This window comes from Thamnophis elegans, chromosome 12, assembly GCF_009769535.1.
Source record: "Thamnophis elegans isolate rThaEle1 chromosome 12, rThaEle1.pri, whole genome shotgun sequence".
NCBI classification, from domain to species: domain Eukaryota; kingdom Metazoa; phylum Chordata; class Lepidosauria; order Squamata; family Colubridae; genus Thamnophis; species Thamnophis elegans.
In genome coordinates, this window is record NC_045552.1 from 60017542 (window position 1) to 60037869 (window position 20328).

Consider the following 20328-nt stretch of genomic DNA (forward strand, 5'->3'; position numbering starts at 1 on the left):
TCAGCTGACTGCTAGCTGCAGTTCGGCAGTTCAATTCTCACCGGCTGAAGGTTGACTCAGCCTTCCGTCCTTCCGAGGTGGGTCAAATGAGGACCCGGATTGTTGTTGGGGGCAAAAGTCTGACTCTGTAAACCGCTTAGAGGGGTCTAAGTGCCTTGGCTACCTTTCCTTCCCTCCCTCCCTCCCTCCTTCCCAGTTGTTAGAATGCAGCATTTCACACTAACTCTACCCACAGCCGGGAGTTCGATTCTCACCAGCTCAAGATTGCCTCAGCCTTCCATCCTTCTAAGGCCAGTAAAATGACCCCGATTGTTGCGGGCCATAGGCTGACTCTGTAAACCGCTTGGAGAGGGCTGTAAAATCCCCGTGGAGCCCCGTATATAAGTCTCACTGCTCTTGCTATTTGGTCATCCAATTGACCCGTTTTAATGGATTCACACAACATTCTGAACCCAAAGAAGAAAGAGACCAGCTGAGCCAGGAAAAACAAAGGAAGAACCCATAACTGAAATGTCAGCTAACAAAGATGAACCTGTTGTGTGAATCCTGCCACCAAAGTTACTCTAACCCCCACATCTTTAACTGCGCTGGGCAAACACAGCCCGGTTTTTGGTAAGCGCAGTAACACCTTCCTTATTTAGAGCTCTTCCCTCCCAAATGGGCCCTTGAGAAGCCCTCTCTGTGGGTGGCTGCCCTCACATCTGTTGGCAGAGAGTTCCACAGGCCTCCAGGCCCAGGAAAGAGATCTCTGCCCTACAGAGCACCTTTTCCAGGCTCTGCAAACGTGGAAGAGGGGGGTTTGGCCCTTACCCCTGCACTGGTGCTGCGATGGGGGCTGAGTGCTGCAGTGCATTTCGTCCTCAGTTTCACCACCAGAGCTTCAAAATCTCTCACTTCCGAGAAGCGGAAAGCCCGGGATCCTTTGGTGGCAACGGTGATGGCCCTGCTGGCATGGTCAGCCACCTCAACGGAAGTGACCTGCGGGCGTTGGGGGAGGAAGATGGCCCATCAGATGGAGAACCTACCAGCTCCTACAAGGTCAACTGGGTGCATCTCAAACGCCTCCATCCTTTGAAGGAGGATGAGACCCTGATGTGGTCAGGAAACCTTGAAAACTGGCCTTTCCTTCCTTCCTTCCCCTTCCATCTCCCCCCCTCTGCTTTCCTTTCCTTTCTCCTTTCCTTCCTTCCTTCCTTCCTTCCTTCCCCTTCCATCTTCCCCCCCTCTGCTTTCCTTTCCTTTCTCCTTTCCTTCCTCCTTCATCGTCTCTTCCTTCCCCTTCCCTCTCCCTCTCCTCTGCTTTCCTTTCCTTCTCTCTTTTTCCTTTCCTTTCCTTCCCTTTTTCCCTCAGCCTCTCCCTTCCTTCCTCTTCCCTCCCCCTTCCCTTTCTCCTTCATCATCTCTCCCTTCCTCCTTCCTTCCTTTCTTTCCCTTCCCTCTCCCTCCACTTTCCTTTCCCTTCCCTTCCCTCTTTTTCCTTCTTCTTCCTCCTTCATGGTCTCTCCCTCCCCATCCAGCCACCTCTTGCCAAGGAAAGGCCCCTGAGGCTTGAAGGTTAGCCAAGAGCTCCTGCTGACCTCTCTGACGGGGACGATGAGGCTGCAGAGGCAGCCGTCTTGACTGGCGAAGCAGAGGAAGTTCTCCGACAGGCACATCTTCCCCAGGGTGTTGTAGTGGCTGAAGGGCACCCACAGGAAACACTCGTGGACCTCCCGCAGCGTCTCCTCGCTGGGCAGCCTGAAGAAGGCGTTGAACTGCTCGCTGTGCGCCCGGTTCTCCAGCCCCCTGTGGGCCCAAAGGGAAGAAGCAATGCCTCAGTGTCCCCAGGTGGGAAGGAGGTTTGTGCCCGGGACTCTTCCCCTCTTCCCCTCTGGGAAACTGGAGTCCCAATTCGCAAAATTACGCTCAGGTGGGCTCTGACCCGTTTTACGACCTTTCTGTGTGAAAAACGGACATAAGTCACTTTTTTCAGTGCTGTGACAACTTTGAACGGTCACTAAATGAAGCGTTGTAAATCCAGGAGTCCCTGCAGTGAGTTCTAAATTGCTCTCTGGGAAAACCTTCGTCCAAGAGAGAAACGAAGCCTCCACTTTCTAGATTAATGGGAGGCAAACCCTCTCCAAAAGCTCCCGTCAATGCTGGGCCTTTGCGCCAACAGGACCAGCCCAGAGTCCGGCCCACCCTTAAAAAGCCAAATGCAGGAAGCCTCGACTTACGACAGTCCCTTCAGTGGCCAAGTTACAACGGGACTGAAAAATGTAACCTATGACTGTTTTCCACATTTACGACTGTGGTCATCTGACCACTATCCCCACCTCCTTCCCTTCCATCCCATTGTCCTTCCCTTCATTCCACCTCCTTCCTTTCCTTCCCCTTCCTTCCTTCTTTTCCTTCTCCCTCCTTCCTTCCCATCTCTTTCCTTCCTCCCTTCCTTCCTTCCTTCCTTTCCTTCTCTTTCCTTCCCTTCTCCTTCCTTTCCTTCCCCTCCCTTCTTTTCTTCCCTCCCCTTTTGGGCTCAATTGTGGCCATAAGTCAAGACCTAGCTATAACTTTCTAAAACGTCCCCCGTGGGCCTCCCTTCTCCTCGGTCCCTGCCTTCTGGGCTCCCCTTCTCAACCACTGACCTCTTGGTGATTTGCAGAGGGTTGCAGAGGACGGGGTCACCCTCAAAGGCCTCCTTGTCGAAGAGCCTCCGGACGGCATAGAGAGCCAGCTGTTCCATGAGGAGGAAAGTCTCACCCAGGTGCAGAAACATGGAGAAGTAATGGTCCTCCCCGTGGGCACAAACGTGGATGCTTTCTGTCAGGATCACCGTGGAAGTTTTTTCAAGTTTGGAGATCTCATCCCAGGCTATTATGAGTTTGACTGCAGAGGGAAGAGTAAGAGAATAAGGGAGTTGTTGGAAGGGGCCCTAGAGGTCTTCCAATCCAACCCTTGCTCAAGCAGGAGACACTGTACCTGTCTGAGGAGATTCTCAGTCATCCAGGTAATGGTTGTCCCCCCCAAAGGTGCTTATTTTCCCCCCAAGCGGCAACTGTTTTTTCTCTGAAGAGATTTCACTTCTCATCCAAGAAGCTTCCTCGGCTTCTCTCGGAACTGAAGAAGCTTCTTGGGCAAGAAGCGAAACTTCTTCAGAGAAAAAAAAAGGGAGTCCACTTGCCTCTTGCTCACTCCTTCACACGGCACTAAGGAATCGAACCGCCGAACTGCCGGCCTTTCTGATTGACAAGCTCCGAGTCTAAGCCACTGAGCCACCGAATCCATTCAGGTTCTCGCCTTTTCAAGGTCCATCCCTTTGTGGCCTTCACACAGTTGTCTGTCTCAGTTGCCCAGGTTCTCTACCCAGAGACCATCTGGGCTTTACCTAAAGGGGTCAGGAGGAGACCCTGTGGGGTTCTGGGGGCATTCTGAACCTCGCAATTTTCTTGCAGACGTCTCATTGCCAAACTAGGTAAAACCATCTGGGCTTATGTTTATTGTTATATACTAGTGGCTTCAAATACCGATGATGTAGAGCTATAGGAAGGGTGACAAAATCCTTGACAACTTTAAGACTTGTGGACTTCAACTCCCAGAATTCCCCAACCAGCCATTAAGACTAAGAGACTTTAAGGTAAGTCTTGTTAGAATAACTGAGTTGGAAGGGACCTTGGAGATCTTCTAGTCCAACCCCCTGCCTAGGCAGGAAACCCTAAGCCACTTCAGACAAATGGTTGTCCAACATCTTCTTAAAAACTCCCAGTGTTGGGGGCATCCACAACTTCTGGAGGCAATTTCTGTTCCACTAATTAATTGTTCTGTCAGGAAATTTCTCCTCAGTTCTAAGTTGCTTCTCTCCTTGATTAGTTTCCACCCATTGCTTCTTGTTCTGCCTTCACGTGCTTTAGAGAATACCTTGACTCTCTCTCTTCTTTGTGGCAACCCCTGAGATATTGGAAGACTGCTATCATGTCTCCCCTGGTCCTTCTTTTCATTAAACTAGACCTACTCAGTTCCAGCAATAATTCCCAGTTCCTGCAACCGTTCTTCATCTGTTTTAGCCTCCAGTCCCCTAATCATCTTGGTTGCTCCTCTCTGCACTCTTTCCAGAGTCTCCACATCTTTTCTACATCGTGGTGACCAGAAATGGATGCAAATATTCCAAGTGTTTTCCTTACCAAGGCCTTATAAAGTGGTATTAACCCTTCACGTGATCTTGATTCTCTTCCTCCGTTGATGCAGCCTAGAACTGTGTTGGCTTTTTTGACAGCTGCTGCACACGGCTGGCTCCTATTTAAATGGTTGTCCACTATATAGGTACCACCTATACTGTACCTGTGCATTTCGTTTTTCTTGCCTAAATGTAGAACCTGACTTTTTTTTCACCATTGAATTTCATTTTGTTAGATAGCGCCCAATCTTCAAGCCTTCAAGTGGCAAGTGATCTATGGTTTATTTTCTTCCGATTATGTGTTTTTATTTTTGCTCGGTTCTGTTTTTAACTGGCGCTCACCGTCCTGTGAAGCAACATCCAAGCAATATGTCCGCCTGTGAAGAGACGGCAGCCATCTCGCTTGAATAAAATGAATAAAACAAAACATGCCTTGGTGAATGATCTTACTTACTCTCGGCTCCCAGCAGGAATGAGTAAAAGCTGAGGAAATTAGTGCTCAGATACAACCAGCCTTGGCAGGGCATCCGCCCTCTCCAGTAGCTACACGAGTAGTAAGTCACGAGTTTCTCCTGTTCGGCCAAGCCAAAGCACTTCTCAAACTTCAGGTGGGCTTCCCGGAACTTCTCTGGATCCTCTTCTCTTACTAAAGACCCTTTGTTCTCCTCAGCAATTAAGCCCTGGGGGAAAAAGGAGTCAAGAATTAAGAGCCGAGGTGGTGCAGTGGTTAGGGTGCAGTACTGCAGGTTACTTTAGCTGACTGCTAATTTGGCAGTTCGGTGGTTCAAATCTCACCGGCTCAAGGTTGACTCAGCCTTCCATCCTTCCGAGGTGGGTGAAATGAGGACCCGGATTGCTGTTGGGGGCGATATGCTGACTCTGTAAACTGCTTAGAGAGGGCTGAAAACCCCTATGAAGCGGTATATAAGTCTAACTGCTATTGCTATTGCTAAAGTTCCTTTGGCCAAATTCGATCACCATCATGGACTCCAAGATGAAGCTACATGGAAGTAGGAACATCCACCAAATGTTGGAAAGGTAATCAAAAGCCTAGGTGCCAACTCGCAAAGGATCCCTGGCCTGCTCTTGAGTTGCCATAGGCAAGGGGGGATGGGAAACTGATGAAGCAGCATGGGGGGCCCCCACAAATCAAAGCTCATTCCAGACGTATCTTTCTCAAGGCTGTCTCCCAGTTACCCACAACGACCCGTGATCTATACAACCCGGAAATTGTCCAAGTGTGATTTATCACACACCCTGGGGGGAGGGGGGGAAAAGGTCCTCAGTGGGTTGTAAATTACATAGGGTCAGAGGTGGCTTCACTTGGGTACGTGCGGATATGAAGCTCCTAATAACTTGATTTCGTTTGAATCTTGGTTCGAGGCTCATGATTTAATTAGGGCATCTGTCGGAACCTTGACACTGGGCACATACTACCACGTGTGGTGGATGTGCCCAAAAGTGGAAAAAGAATTGGGAGAAAATGCATACGTGGTTAGAAAAAAGCATATACCGTATTTTTCGGAATATAAGACGCACTGGAGTATAAGACGTACCAAGGTTTTGAAGAGGCAAATTTTTTAAAAAAGTAGGTAGGTAGTTGGAGGGATAGAGAGGGAGAGAAAGAGAGAGAAATACAGTAGGTAGGTAGGGAGAGAGAAGGTAGGTAGGTAGGTAGATGGAGGGAGGGAGAGAGAAAGAGAGAGAGAGAGAGAGAGATGTTTCCAGGTGTATTTATCCATGTGCTGGAGAAGGAAATCGCTGACAACCTGCAGCACCTAAGATTTTGTTTCTGCTGGCACAGCACTTGATCAATCTAATTCTCATCAATCACTCTAACTAAAGACCTTTCTGAATGGGAAAAAAAAGTTTTTGCACTCTGCAAACCTCCCTAAAACGGCCTGTGTTTTGCAAAAACAGGCCCTTTTTTTCAAATAAAAGGCATGAATAACCTTGGGGGTCTTGCAGTGCTCCTGGGGGCGGGGGCAAAACGGAGCAAAGAATACTCTGTTTTTTGCAAAAACAGGCCTGTTTTTTGTCCAAATATTGCATGCATAACCTTATGGAGGCTTATAGAGTGCAGCTGGGGACGCGGGGGGGGGGGGGTAGGCACATTTTTTGCTCTTTTCTTCCCTCCCCAGCCCCCAGGAGCTCTCTGAAAGCCTCCATAAGGGTATGCAGGGCCATTTTGGTGAAGAGGGTGGGCTTTCTAGAGGCAAAAAAATGCTGTATTCAGTATATAAGATGCATCCAGATTTTCAGCCTCTTTTTTGAGGAAAAAAGCTGCCTCTTATTCTCCGAAAAATAGATAGAGTAGATTTTAAAAAACTAGATTTTAAGCTGGAACTGTTTTTGTTAGGCATAATACCCGAATAAATATGACAAAGAGAATGTATTTTTGATATGTTTTAACATCAGCAAGAATTATATTTGTGCAACATTGGAAAAGCGAGGAAACGCCTATGGAAGAAGATATAATTAGGAAAATATTGGACTGTGCAGAAATGGACAGATTAACACTGAAGATAAAAGAAAAAGAATATTTTCGAACTTGGGACTTGTTTTATCAATGGTTGGACAACAAGGGTAGAAATTTGGATATATATAAATATAAAGGAAGTAGAAACTTAAGATGGGTTAGGTAGCTGGGAAGTACAGATTTACAGTGCCATAGAGAGGAGGGGGGGAAATCAAGCTATTCTGAAAAATCACCCAAAGGCCAGAGAAGGAATAACGGATGGAAACTGAACAAGGAAGAGATTCAACCTAGAAATAAGGAGAAATTTTCTGACAGAGAGAACAATCAACCCATGGAACGGAAGTTGCCTGCAGAAGTTGTGAGAGCTTCATCACTGGAGGCTTTCAAGAAGAGACTGGACTGTCATCGGTTAGAAATGGTGAAGGGTCTCCTGCCTGGGCAGGGGGTTGGACTAGATGACCTACAAGGTCCCTTCCAAACCTGTTAATCTGTTAAAACCCCAGCCTGAAGTTACTCATGATGAGCTTTTACGTACTTGAATTTTCCCGTGCACAAAGCTTACGATGTCCTCGTTGGAATCGAAGACGGAGAGAGTGTCCATCATATTGCGCTCCAGCCATTCCCAGTGCTCCGTTATCTCTTCTCGGCTGGTTCCTGAGTGAGAAAAAAAATATCAATTACTGTATTTTGGACTATAAGACGCACCCACCACCCCCCTTGCAATGGGTGGAAATGTCTGTGTGTCTTATAGGCGAATACAGGCCTGTTTTGGGTCTCCGGAACCCTCCTCGCATCCCGTTTTTGCCTTCCCTGGCGTCCAGAAGCTCCCTGCAGTGCCCGGGGAGGGCAAAAACTGGACCTGCGGAAGCCTCCGGAGGCCAAAAATGGGCCAGAGTTCTTCTGGATGCTGGGGGAAGGCAAAAATGGGACACACACAATGTTGGGCTCCAAAATTTGCAGCAATGGGTTCGCTGCCCCATTGCTGGGCGTGGCCATGATGGGCCTAGTCAACATCCTGCACTGGGCAGGGGGGGGGGGGTTCTCCCTCCCCAGGCTTCAGAGGTTTTTCTTGATCCTCCGGGAGGGCGAAAACTGCTTCCCCTGAGAGGCTCCGGAGGCTCTCTGGAGGCCGGAAACAGGCCCGTTTCCAGACTCCCAGAGCCTCCGGTTGGCCCATTTCCCCGCTTTCTTGAGCCTCCATGTGGGCCCTGTATTTACCTGGCATGAGGAATGGGCTGCGTGGAGACTCCTGGGAGGGGTGGGGGGGCCGGCCAGGAGTGGGGTTTGGGGGTTCATCGAACTGTGCAGAATCTTCGCTCGAGGGTTGCCCGAACCTGCGTGACCCTCCAGCAGCCCCCCCTGGGTCTCGCGCAGAGGCAGAAACCCAGTTTTTTTCCCCTTGTTTTCCTCCTCTAAATCTAGGTGCCTCTTATTGTCTGAAAAAATACCATAAATACATTTGACGCTCGTTTTTGTAGTTGTTGTTGTGGAAAACAGGAGAAGGAAGGAGGGCGGGACACGTTTGCCCCCATCAGTTATTTGCAAAAACGATAAACGGGGATATCGGTCCTCAACCTGCGACCACAAGTGAGCCCAATATTCATGTTGCTAAGTGAGACCTTTGTTAAGGCAGTTTTTGCCCCATTCCTTGCTACGGGGGCTAAGCGAGTCACAGCAGGGGCTTCTGGCCCTGAGTTCTGCTAGCCAGGAGGTCGTAAAAGGGGATCATGTGACCAGGAAACTGCCACCGTCATAAACGTGAGTCGGTTGGCAAGCGTCTGAATTTCGATCGTGTGACAACAGTCACATGTGTGAGAAATGGTCATGGGTCACTTTTTTGGGGGGGTCACTAAACAAAACGTTGTAAGTCGAGGATTACGTGTAAATAAGTCAGAATACAAAAAAATAAAAATAAATAAGAATTTATATTATACTTACCGCAGGCGATAGTCCAGTAAATCTGGGAATCCGGGGTCTGGTGCAGGATACGGAAAGGGGCTACTTTCGATGTGGAATCCAGGACGGCATCCAACGTCCCGACCAGGAGACCTGCAAGATGAAGATGAAGGTCAAAGTTCAGGGACCCCCTCTCCAGGACAGAGTTGTCGTGTGTCGTCCCGTCCCCACCCGTGGGATGAAAAATGAGGAATTCCATGATCCCGAAGGACAAGCAGTTCGGGATCTGGTGGCAGATTCGGACAGTGAGGAGGTTGGGGAGGAACCTGGGCCAGTGCTGGAGTCCGGGGAAGGCTCGGATGAGGGCTCTGTGTCGGAGGCAGAGAGGGGGCCAGGGCCACCCAACAGTTATCGGCTGCCTTCAGAGTCAGACATCAGTGGGGCAGAAGAACAGCTGGAGCCTCTTCCCAGTGTGCACATGCGCAGAGCTGCCAGACGAAGGGAACAGCTAAAGAACAGAGAGAGTCAGGCCACAGGTGGACGGTGAATGGCCCCTCCCAGAGGGAATAAAAGAGGAGCGAAAGGGGAGTGGAGTTTGCAGGAGACCATTAGTTCGCTTCATTGGTTTGTGACCTATCTAATCTATCCCTAAAATTGTAATTGGGATGGAGAAATTAAGGGCCTGATTTGAAGCCAGGGATTGCTAGGAAGCAGTTCAGTTTTTTTTAAAAAAAGCCCGGAAACAGAGACCGGGTGTGTTTCTAATTATTCCCCCCCCACCCTTGCTCCAAGTCTCGCCCTCCCCCATTTACGCCTGGGGTGCAGGTGGGTTTGTTGATGGAAACTGAAGGGTTGATCAGCCTTTGCAAAGTGGCTGGAGGAAGAGGGCAGAACCGGTCTTGTCGAGGCCTTTGCAAATAGACACCCGGGAGGAGGAGGGATTAGCGGCTAAGGAAAAGCACAGAGCAATTGTTTAAAGAGTCTCCGGAGGTTTTGGAGCCTGGCAGGTGCCGCCTAGTTCAAAGAACCGATGAGCGTCACACTAAAAACATGATAAAGAAATAAATATTATTTCTCGGCCTGACGGAAGAGGCAGCGGCCAAAAATCAGCCGGGAGAATAGAACTGGGGCAAAACCAAACTAAACTATACAGGTACTCCTCGACTTAACAACTTGCTTAGTGACCAGTGACACAACTGTTTTTCACACTTACGACCGTTGTAGCATTCCCATGATCACGTGACCAAAGCTCAGACATTTGGCAACCGACTCATTTTTGTGACGGTTGCAGCGTCCCACGGTCACGCGATCCCATTTTGTGACAAGCAAAGTCAACAGGGAAGCCAGATTCACTTAACAACTGGGTCCCTGCATTGATTCACTTAATGACTGTGGCCAGCAAGGTAGTAAAATGAGGCAACTAAACTGTTTTGCTTAGCAACAGAAATCCCAAATTCTTAAGTCAAGGACTATCTGCACTTAATTCACTATAAGGTGGGTTTATTTGCTGTCTCCTTCTGTAAATATGTGAAGTTTAATTTAGAATAGAATAGCAGAGTTGGACGGGGCCTTGGAGGTCTTCTAGTCCAACCCCCTGCTTAGGCAGGAAACTCTAAGCCACTTCAGACAAAAGGTTCTCCGACATCTTAAAAAACTCCCAGTGTTGGAGCTTTCACAACTTCTGGAGGCCAGGTGTTCCACTGGTTAATTGTTCTAATTAATATAGGGTCTAGGGTCTCCTGCTTGGGCAGAGACCCACAAGGTCCCTTCCAACTCTGCTAATCTATTAACGTGGCTGTTGGGTGGGGAAATAAATGGAAGCTTTAGATATATTTACATCGCCTGGAGATGTACAAATAAAAGCCAGCTATATGTCTAATGATAAATAAATTATGACTCAGGCAGGAGAGGATATGAAAGTCCTCAGAGACTAAAAAACCAGCGTCCTGTTTCGACTGTGTACATGGATTTCGTCAGAGCTTTTATCTCCTCCTGCAATATTAAAAACGACACTTCAGCAACTGTCTTTGGAGGGAGACTCAAGTTACCGAGAAGTAAAATGGTTAAAACCAAGTCTAAAGATTCCTATTTTGGGCCAGAATAGCAGGAGAAGCGTTTTCCTCTTCTCCTCTCCAAGACGCTTCTCAAAGGGAAACGGAAGGTAGGAAGGTCCGGATGAAATTTGTGTTGTTGTTTTGTTTTTAAAGCCGAAATGGAAACCTCCGCCTCTTGCAGGACATGAATTATGGAAGGAGTAAATCTGCAGGGAAATATGATCACCACTGACTTTCCCTGGCTGAAGGGAGGCTTGTAAATCCGCAGTATTAGTCATAAAGAAAAACCTGTGACTCAAAACCGGCAACCTTAGCTAAATTATTCTGTGTTGTTCCCCCCCCCCCCCCCTTTGGCGACGTCTCTTCCGGAAGAAGGAGGAGAAGAGCAAACACCTAGGAACCTGGCTCCAGAAGAGCCATTCATATTTCAAAGACCGGGAAAGGCGTGTTAGCTTCAAAACCTCTCACCTCCAAAATAGGGGCAGGGGGGAAAAAAAACCCCACAGAATATATATATAAAGGCATTAGAAAGCCTCCGTTCCATCAGGCCAATGCCTTAGCTGACCGATGCAGAGGTTAGGTGAGTGGATTGACGTGAAATATGGACTACGTGAGAATGAAAGAAGCAATTAGTAAATATTTTGATGGTTATGTAATTGATATCACAATGGAAGATAGTATACTTTTCAATAACGATTGATATTATTGCATTACATGCTTAAAGGTTCCCCTCTCACATCTGTGCTAGTCGTTCCTGACTCTAGGGGGAATGGTGCTCATCTCTGTTTCAAAGCCCAAGAGCCAGCACTGTCCGAAGACGTCTCCGTGGTCATGTGGCCGGCAGGTCAAGAACATCAAACTTTCCCAGAGAAAACGACTCTTGTTGAGACTCTGCTCTTAAACTCAACCGTGGTTTAACCAGCTTCCGTTGAACAGGGTTACAGGTAGCAACAACAATCAAACTTACGACGGCTCAGTTCACCCGGATGCGAAGGCCCAGCTAAGGAAACGTCACGGGGCTTCGTGCAACTTCGTAGCCCTGGACCCGCTCAGAGTTAGGAAGGCAATCACTTCCTCAAACTGGGCTTCCTAAACTTCGCCCCTGGATCAGGCTAACCTTTTTGTAAAGGCAGGCCAAGATTGTGCCCCGACCCACAATGGACTGCGCCACACCCACCTGCGCATGTGGGGTGTGTGTGTGTGAGTTTTCGCCTTCCCCAGCCTTCCCTGGACCCCGGGGAGGGCAAAAACAGCCTCCCCCAGCCCCCCACCCGGAAGGCGGAAGCGATCCATTTCTGACCTTCCAGATGGGCCATTGGGCCCCTTTGCCTGGGGGGGGGGAGAAGAGATGAGCCCAAAGGGCCCACCGGAGGTTCCTCTTTTCCACCCTCTCCAGGAGCCCCGGGCCCTCTGGAAGGCTGGAGATCAGCCAGCAAATATGACTCCATGTGCCACCTGGAGCAGGCCTGTTTGCCATGGGATCGCCATCACGGCCCTGGGCGATCTTGAGAAATCTTGAAAAAGCTAAGCGGAGCCGGAGAGAATAGGTCCTCAGATGGGTGACCAGGGGCCAGGCCAAATTGTCCAGCTAAAATACTCAAATTTGTAATGTTAACCAAGGAACCAAAAACTGTTTTTGCCTTGTTGCCAAGGAAACAACCAGCTGGACAATCACTATCACAATGACGTCTTGGTCTCGTCGGTTGTTAGGATGTCTGGATTTCCTAAGTGTCACATTTAGCAAAAGCTGCATTTTCATCATCTTCTTTGCCATTTAATGACCCCATAGTCCCTTGCAGGATGGAATCGGGGCAGCTGAATGGAGCTAGCAGAGTGTTTACCTGGCCGGATGCCCTTCCTGTCGCCAATGCGGAGCTTTGTTCAGCAGATATATTCTCATGGTGCCCAGAGAGAGAGAAATATCTGCCTCCTCCACCTAGGATCGAACTCACAGCCTCCTGATTGTGAGGCGAGAGCTCCACCTCTGGGCCACCACAATCCAAACATCTGTACCTCGGGCAGAGAGCCCAGGTGAGCCACGAAAGAAACAGGAGGAGCTGACAAATTCCATAAGAGCCTAACGCAATTCATTGCCCGCAGAACAGTTCCCATCAGCTGATGGTCTAAAAGAGCCCGATGGTTATTAATAATAATAACAGGTGTGTTTTAAATGAGGTTGTAATCTATCCATAAAGAAAATCATAAAGGTATGGAAACAGCTGGAACCACAGCTGGATCCAGAAGAGTCTCTTCTACAAAAGCTGCTTGGAAAATATTGGAACTCAAGAGCATCTTTTAAAAACCAGACACCAAAAGATGCCAGCTTCTCTCTCTTATAATACAGTGGATTTTAAAATAAAATCTTAGAGGCGCATCTGGAGAAACAGAGGTCTGATCGGTTGTTAATTGAGGGCTAAGCGGGAAGGGAGGTGAAGATACAGGGGGCGAATGGCTAAATGTGAAAGAGGAAAAGGGAGCTATTTGGTCGGATGAAACCTAGGAATAAAAAGTCAACCGCAATGGATATTTTTCCCCACACAAGGATCTTGAAGGCTCTACAGAACCTCTTACAGACTCTAAATTATATTTATCTACCTACATGGACACAGGGAGGGCCTCAAGAAGACTCGTTTTGAATGGGCTGTTGAGAAATAGGAGTAGAAAAAATATCTCTCCAAGATTCCCCTCCTTCCTTCCTTCCTTCCTTCCTTCCTTCCTTTCCCTTGCTGCCTTCTTCCTTCTCATTTTCTCCTGTGCTTCCTTCCTCCCCTTTTCTTTTCCCTTTCCTCCTCCCTTCAGATTCAGATTAACAGAGTTGGAAGGGACCTTGTAGGTCATCTAGTCCAACCCCACTCCCCTGCCCAAGCAGGAGACCCTACACCATTTCTGACTCCCTCCCTCCTTTTATTCCTTCCTTTTATTCCTCCCTTCCTTCTTTCCTTTCTTCTTTCATTCCTTTCCTTCCTCTCCTTCCACTCCTTCATTCCTTCCTCTCCCTCCTTCCTCTCTTTCCTTCGTCTCCTTCCTCCATTCCTCCCTCCTTTTCATCCTTAATTTTCAGGCATCTCCAGAGCCTCCAGCTGGGACATTAGACGTTTTCTCCCCAAAAGCCAGTGCCCCCCCCCTTAAAACCCTCTGAACCCTTTCCAGGTTGGCTGCCCCCTCCCCTCCCTCCAATTCAATTCTTATCTTCCAAAGTTTTGGACCACCCTTCCTGCCCCAGGAGGCTCAACCGAGCCTCCCTACCCAGGGAGAGTCTACCAGCTGCAAGGGAAGCCGGGAAGGTGGGGGGGGGGCGTCGGAGGTTCCCTCTCCCATGGTCACTTCGGAGGCTGCTGTCAACAAGAGGGAGCTGTGCTGGGGGGGGGGGCGTTGGGGAGAAGGGGGGGGTCGTGGCTGCGAGCTTGGAAAGAAAAGCTTTGAAAACCAGGAAGGGGGAGAAGGGAGATTTTGGACTCAAATTTTGCAATAGTGACTTAAAATTCCAGCAGATTCAGCGCCAGTTCAAGCCTCTTTTTTCCCCAGCATCTTGAATGGGGTTTTTTTGGGGGGGGGGGGGGATTTCCCAACTTCTTGCCCTCCTGGGGACGGGTGGGGAGGGGTCTCTGCTCCTGCCTCCCTCGATCCGGCGGAGCTTCCAAGCCTTTTCCAGCTGGTTTCTTTAGAGGGTCCAGAAAAGGATCCCCTTGCAGGGACTGGGGGGGGGCAGGGGGGGCTTTGGGAACAGATGCCAGCCCCCCCCCACCTTACTCCCCCTTAGCCTCTCCCCGGCCTCCCTGGCAGGGCTGTTGGGAGGCAGAGGGGAGGGGGGGGAGCCCTCCAGCAGCCCCAGTGCAAAGCCCCCCCCCCCCTGGCAAGGCCGGCAAGAGGATGTCATGGGGGGGGGGGAAAGGAGGGGGGAGGGAAGGAGGATGCAAAGCCACACCCCCTCCCTCCTGGCCCACCTGGCAGGGCCGGCCGGAGGAGACCCCCGGGGTCTGAGTGTGTGTGTGTCGGGAGGGGGGGGGCGCAGGAGGAAGGGCAGGACGGGGACCCCCCCCCATTCCTCCCCACGGGAGGGGGGGGGGTCTCGCGCTTACCGGCCAGCCCGCCTCCCCCGCCGCCCTCCTGGCCGTATCCGCGGCGCCGCTGCAGCACGAAGAAGCGGTTGCATCGCTCCTGCACCCACAGCCGCAGGGCGCTCTTCAGCAGCAGCTCCTCGGGCTTCAGCCACATCGCCGCCGCCACCCAGCCCGGGCTCAGCTGGGAGGGGCGGCGCCTGGCTCCTCGCCACGCCCCCCGCGGCGCCCGCCGGGAAATGGAGTGCCGGCCGCGCTTCCGCCGGGCTCGGCGCCTCCCGGGCGGAGGGACGCACTACAAGCCCCGGCATGCCCCGCGCGGCTGGGGGCGCGGCTAGGGAGGGAGGGAGGCGGGGCCTCAGCTGGGGAGCAGCAGCTGTTGGTGGGGGCTTTGGGGAGGTCCCCCTTTGCCCCCCCCCCCCTTGGGGCACCTCCGGCTCCCAGAATCCCCCATCCTGCATGGGGCTTTAAAGGTGGGAGGGGGCTTCAAGTCCCCAAAGTCAGCTAGGATGCCTCTTTCAAGGGGGGAGGGGGGGGGCTTCAATCCCTTAGCATGCAGATGCCTTTAAAGGAGTGTGTGTGTGTGTGTGTGTGTCAGTGTGTGTGTTACAATTTCCAGAATTCCCCAGATGTTGGCATCTGTCATTGGCAGCGATCCAGCTCTCTTCCACCACCGATGGTATACATATATATGTTTTTCCCCCTAACATAGCAAGCCACACTCTCGTGGTGAGACGGGCAGTGAACGAATGCAATACCTAATAACAACAACAACAACACGTTAATGACCGCATCGCTTAGCAACAGCAATCCCAGGAGTCCCGGTTGCCGTCGTAACTCCAGGACTGCGCCAGGTGGGAAGAGGCGGGAGTCACAGGTTCAGAGGAGAAACTTGCAACCTCCGGCCGCCTCGGAAATCACGATCGCCCGACTGTGGCTGCACACGAGATTCAAGATTCCCAGTATTCCCACTCTGTGTCCCCCTTTCCTTTCTCTCTCCATTTCTGCACAGCCTAATATTGTTTAAATTCTATATCTCCTGCGGGTGTTTCCTCATTCTTCCGGTGTTGTGCAAATACAATCCTTGCTGCTGTCAAAACATGCAATATCGAATAAACATTCCCTTTATCATATTTTTCTGGTATTATGCCTAACAGACGTAGTTCTGCCTTATAATCTATATGCCCTTTTAACATTTTTTCCTAACCACTTATGCATTTTTGTCCAATGGGCTGTTGCTCGGCTCCCTCGCTCGCCTTTTTTTGCACAGAAGGCCAGGAGAAGCCGATTATTCCTCCGAGCAAACTCACTGATTTTTACTCTCAGTTTACTTGTGGATCTTCTGAGGCAGGACAAGTTGAGGAGATCAGCTCAGAGCTATTGGCAGCTAAGGACTTAACAAATGATCTGCAACCACATTTACATTTTTTCCTATCCTCCCTTTGAACGCAGGCAAAATCGTCAGCCAAATTACGAATCTTTCTCCCTTTGCTGACTTTTAATATACAAGGCAGAACTTAATAGCACTACAGTACTTGAGATCAGATAAATGAGCTTCTTTTCGAAGATATTGGTAATTATTTTTTTCCACTCCTCTTTGACGTTATACTGTGATGCTGAGGTTGAAGCAGGTCCCACAATCAGTCAGGATATTAAACATTTTTTTTAATCAATCGCTACAAATTCTGCCTTAAGCTAGGAGTGTCTTATGCACCCAAATGTGCAGCTATTTAGGCAATTCTCCCCACAACCAGAGTTATTTTGAAATAGCTGGAATTACTAACTGTACGGTAATCCGTCCCTAAATGGCTTCTCTTCATATCTCGGTGATTAATTCCTCTTATCTACTTGAGCGAGCTCTCTCCTTTTTAAAGAATGGAAATAATTTTTAAGTTGAGATCAGGTGTGAAATCTACTTACCTTCGCTACTGGTTTGCAAATTTGACGCCTGCACAGAGCATCAAAACGGGGGTGATGACATCCGGGCGGAGGTACCGAGCGCCCCTGATAAGGGAAGTAGAACAGCGAGGTGCAGGGGGTGTGGGTGGGAATCCGCTGTGCTATGTGATTTAGATTAGCCAGAAAATAGGAAATCCTGCTTTCTACCTAATTTAAATCACACGTCACGGCTGACTGTCGGAAATACCAGTTTGCCTGATACTGGTATAATTTTTTTTTTACTACTGGTTCGGGTGAACCGGTCCAAACCGGTAGCATTTCACCCCTGGTTGAGATGCACACTACCAAGCAATCTGCTCCACTGAGGGGAGAGTGTGTCTCGGAGAGAACATAGCCCCTTGAAAAGACCAGAAGCCTTTGAAATGTGGGTTGACAGGCGGCTGTTGCATATAAGCTGCATTGGCAAAATCAGAAAGGAGGAGGGGATAAACCCCCCTGGGAAAGCCAAGGGACATCATCAGAACCATTAAAAACCGAAAGAATATTTCGGACCTGTGATGCGACACCTGGAAAAAAACACGGCATCCGTCACTTAATCCTCCAGGGAAAGACTGTAGGCAAAGGAGGCCCAGGCGGAAGAAGAACATCATCGGGGCTTCAAAATCTGAGTGACCGGTTGGGACAAAACTCAGCAGGGCTGTTGATAAAAATAGGATGGCCAACATCCGATGACGGACTTGGCACAAGAAGATGAAGCAGCAGCAATCTGAACTTTCCGAAGCAACATGAGGGTTAGACTGTCGAACACACACGGATATTCAACTGTTTTTATTTTATTTTTCAAAAAAGGAGAATATTCTAAACAGGCAGTAGTAGAGCTTTATTTACATTTTGTATTCAAAGGAATTAAGTAGAAATCAAATATTTACAATTTCATTGAACACTATGCCAAAAGGGAGAAAGGCCTACTGATTTTTCCTATCGGAATCAAGTGTGGGAAAAGGCTCGGAAGGTATCACTGCTCTTCCTCCGTCCACTTAAGCTGGGCTTGCAATCAGAAACGGAAACACAGAGGCGAGATAAAGTGCATTATTAAATAATAGGAAATTCACTTTGGTGGGTGAGGCTTTGGGGCTCTAGGCAAAGGCACCCCGTCTTCCCCTTATTCCTGTCTTACACGTTAGAAAAATAATTTTAAAAGTTCACCCGTTCATTAATTCCCAGTTTAGCCCCGTCCAGGCATTGCCTATTCTGAATATTTACAGTACTCTTTGGGTCTCCTTAACTTAGCTGTTTTCTTTGGAGTAGCAGCAGCAGCAGCAAAATCGTCCCTCTGACAAAGTGGCCTCTTTAAGCCTCTGACAAAGTTAAGAGCAGCACTAACTAAAAACCCCACCGTTCATTGGGCCGCCTGGCAGCTTGTTAAGACCGCAACAACGATGACAAAAAACAGCACAGGGCAAATTTTATGCCCTGTACAAGAGAAGTTGCATTTTGTTCCCTTGAACATGTTTGTTTCAGAGTGTTAAATTTTGCTCTATCATTGGTGAAAGGGGTGGTGGTGGAAAGGAAATATTCCCAGTGTCTTTTACCGTCAAGATTAAAACCTGAATTGCTTGGTGATTTAGCGCATCAAGAGGCGATTCTCAAAAATCAAGACAAGGAAAACCTGTCAATAAATTACATAAAAGCCAAAAGTTAATTCAAACCAGGGCTGAAAAGCAGCATACATACACCTGGTGGCCTCAACACCCGAAAGCTTAAATTTTTTTTAAAAAGCTAACTCGATTAATTTAAACTTAATTTGAATATATATATACATGGGTTAATGCTTCTGTAGGACGAACAGCCGAAGTTCTACTGCAAGGTAAAGAGCGACCAGGGTCTTCACAGGATGCTCAGAGGTTTTTTCCTGGGTGGCGTCAGAAGGAAAGAACCAATAATATACTAAAAGACTAATTCAGGAAAAGAAAGAAGTGAAAGGGCAAAGGCCACTCCAGAGAATTGCAATCTTAAAATTGTGTATTTTATCTTGGGGGGGTGGGGGTGGGGGGGTCCTCAAGGGAACGTTGCTGCTACGTCAGTCTTCGCGGTCTCCTCGCGGTTGGGATGCTGGTTGTCTCAAGCGAACTGCAGTCTTGCGCCAACAGCACCTACGATTTCACGGGCTGCTCTGGGGTTTCGTCCCCTTCGAAGCCGGGATTGTCAAGATGGGGCAGCGTCTCCACATCCGGGGTCTGCGGAGCATTCACAAGACGGAGATGGTCACCTTCGGAGAAAGGAAGAGGGAGAGGCGGAGAGAGTTGGCTATTTTCTCAAAGCCCGTCACATTTTTTGTACGAGCTAGAGCAGGGGTATCAAACTCAAGGCCTGGGGGGCCGGATCCGGCCCCCGGGGTGCTTAGATCTGACCCACGGGGCTGCCCTGGAAATAGTGAAGGACCAGCCCGTGGTGTCTCTGCCAGCGAGTGGCCCAACGAACTCGAGTTTGACACCTCTGAGCTACAGGGAAACCTTGAGATGGGAACGTCATGGAGCATGCTGCAAGGGGTGATGGCCATTAAGCGAGACGGCCCAGCTTAATGACAGAAACCTTTTAACAGATTTTAACAGATTAACAGACTTGGAAGGCACCTTGGAGGTCATCTAGTCAACCCCCCCTGCCCAAGCAGGAGACCCTACACCTTTTCCGACATATGGCAGCCCAGTCTCTTCTTGAAAGCCTCCAGGGATAAAGCTCCCACAACTTCTGAAGGCAACTTCCGTTCCATGGGTTGATGGTTCTCACTGTCAGAAAATTCCTCATTTCCAGGTTGAAGCTCTCCTTGCTCAGTTTCCATCCTTCATGGGCTTTGGAAAACAGCTTGACACCCCCTCCCCTCTCTGGAGCAGCCCTCAAATATTGAGAGGCTGCTATCCTGTCTCCCCTGGTCCTTCTTTTCACTACACCAACTATGCCCAGTTCCAATTCATCACATTTCAGCCTCCAGTCCCCTCATCCTCTTGGTTGCTCCTCTCTGCACTCTTTCTAGAGTCTCAACATCTTTTTTATAGTGTGGTGACCAAAACTGGATGCCGTTATTCCAGGTGTGACCTTACTAGGGCTTTTAATAGTAGTATTAGTGCCTCCCTTGATCTTGATTGTATCCTCCTGTTAATGCAGTTTAGGATTGTGTTGGCTTTTTTGCCTGCCACCACACACTGCTGGCTGATATTTAACTGGTTCTCCACAAGGACCCCAAGATCCCTCTCACAGTTACTACTATTAAGCCTGGTTTCAACATTTCGATTTTGATTTCTGAGTTTTCAGTTCAGAGCATCCTCTGCTAGGGGAAAAGAGAAAAAACTCTTCCACGGACGAGCAGACTGTGGCTGCAGGGACAACTGGGGGCTTCGGGCCTAAGCCACCGACCTTACACACCGAGAGGTCTGAAGGCTTCCTGGGACGTTAATTGGAGTTTTAAAAGAAAGGACTTAATAGGCTTAAACACCGTTAAGTTCATAGATCGGTTTGAACAGTTCCATCGGTTCAAAAATAGAAAGTGAATTTTTCAAGTCGGAAAAAGATTATCTGTCGGGGGACGTTTTTGCCAACTAGGCCCATAATCCTTATTAGCCTTCTACAGTTCCTAATTTTATTAAGGAGGATTTTCATTCAAAAGCCGCCTTCGAAAGATCATTCTAGGATTTGGTGGCTACGAACAAGATCATAACAGCCAAATCCTAGAATGGATTGTGCAAAGTTAGGCTTTTCCTTCAACTTCTATTATTTTTGCTCAACTACTATTGTACG

General features: G+C 49.0%; 2 protein-coding genes across 4 annotated transcripts in view; both read right to left on the reverse strand.

Moving 5' to 3' along the window:
• Positions 1-14842, reverse strand: part of TBC1D8B (TBC1 domain family member 8B) — a 31147-nt gene extending 16305 nt beyond the window's left edge. For both annotated transcript variants that reach the window (XM_032227701.1, XM_032227700.1), the window contains exons 1-7: positions 14659-14842; positions 8568-8678; positions 7165-7283; positions 4605-4830; positions 2625-2865; positions 1578-1785; positions 811-978 (exon numbers count right to left, since the gene is read on the reverse strand). In XM_032227701.1, the coding sequence (XP_032083592.1) occupies positions 811-978; positions 1578-1785; positions 2625-2865; positions 4605-4830; positions 7165-7283; positions 8568-8678; positions 14659-14794 (1209 nt within the window). In that variant the 5' untranslated portion in view covers positions 14795-14842. The remainder of the gene's footprint in view (positions 1-810; positions 979-1577; positions 1786-2624; positions 2866-4604; positions 4831-7164; positions 7284-8567; positions 8679-14658) is intronic.
• A 2559-nt stretch (positions 14843-17401) lies between these two features.
• The window catches only part of RNF128 (ring finger protein 128), a 38257-nt gene continuing 35330 nt past the window's right edge, over positions 17402-20328 (reverse strand). The window contains exon 7 of one of the 2 annotated variants that reach the window (XM_032228690.1): positions 17402-18805. In XM_032228690.1, coding sequence (XP_032084581.1) covers positions 18690-18805 — 116 coding nt within the window. In that variant the 3' untranslated portion in view covers positions 17402-18689. The remainder of the gene's footprint in view (positions 18806-20328) is intronic. The other variant, XM_032228691.1, reaches the window with a different exon arrangement.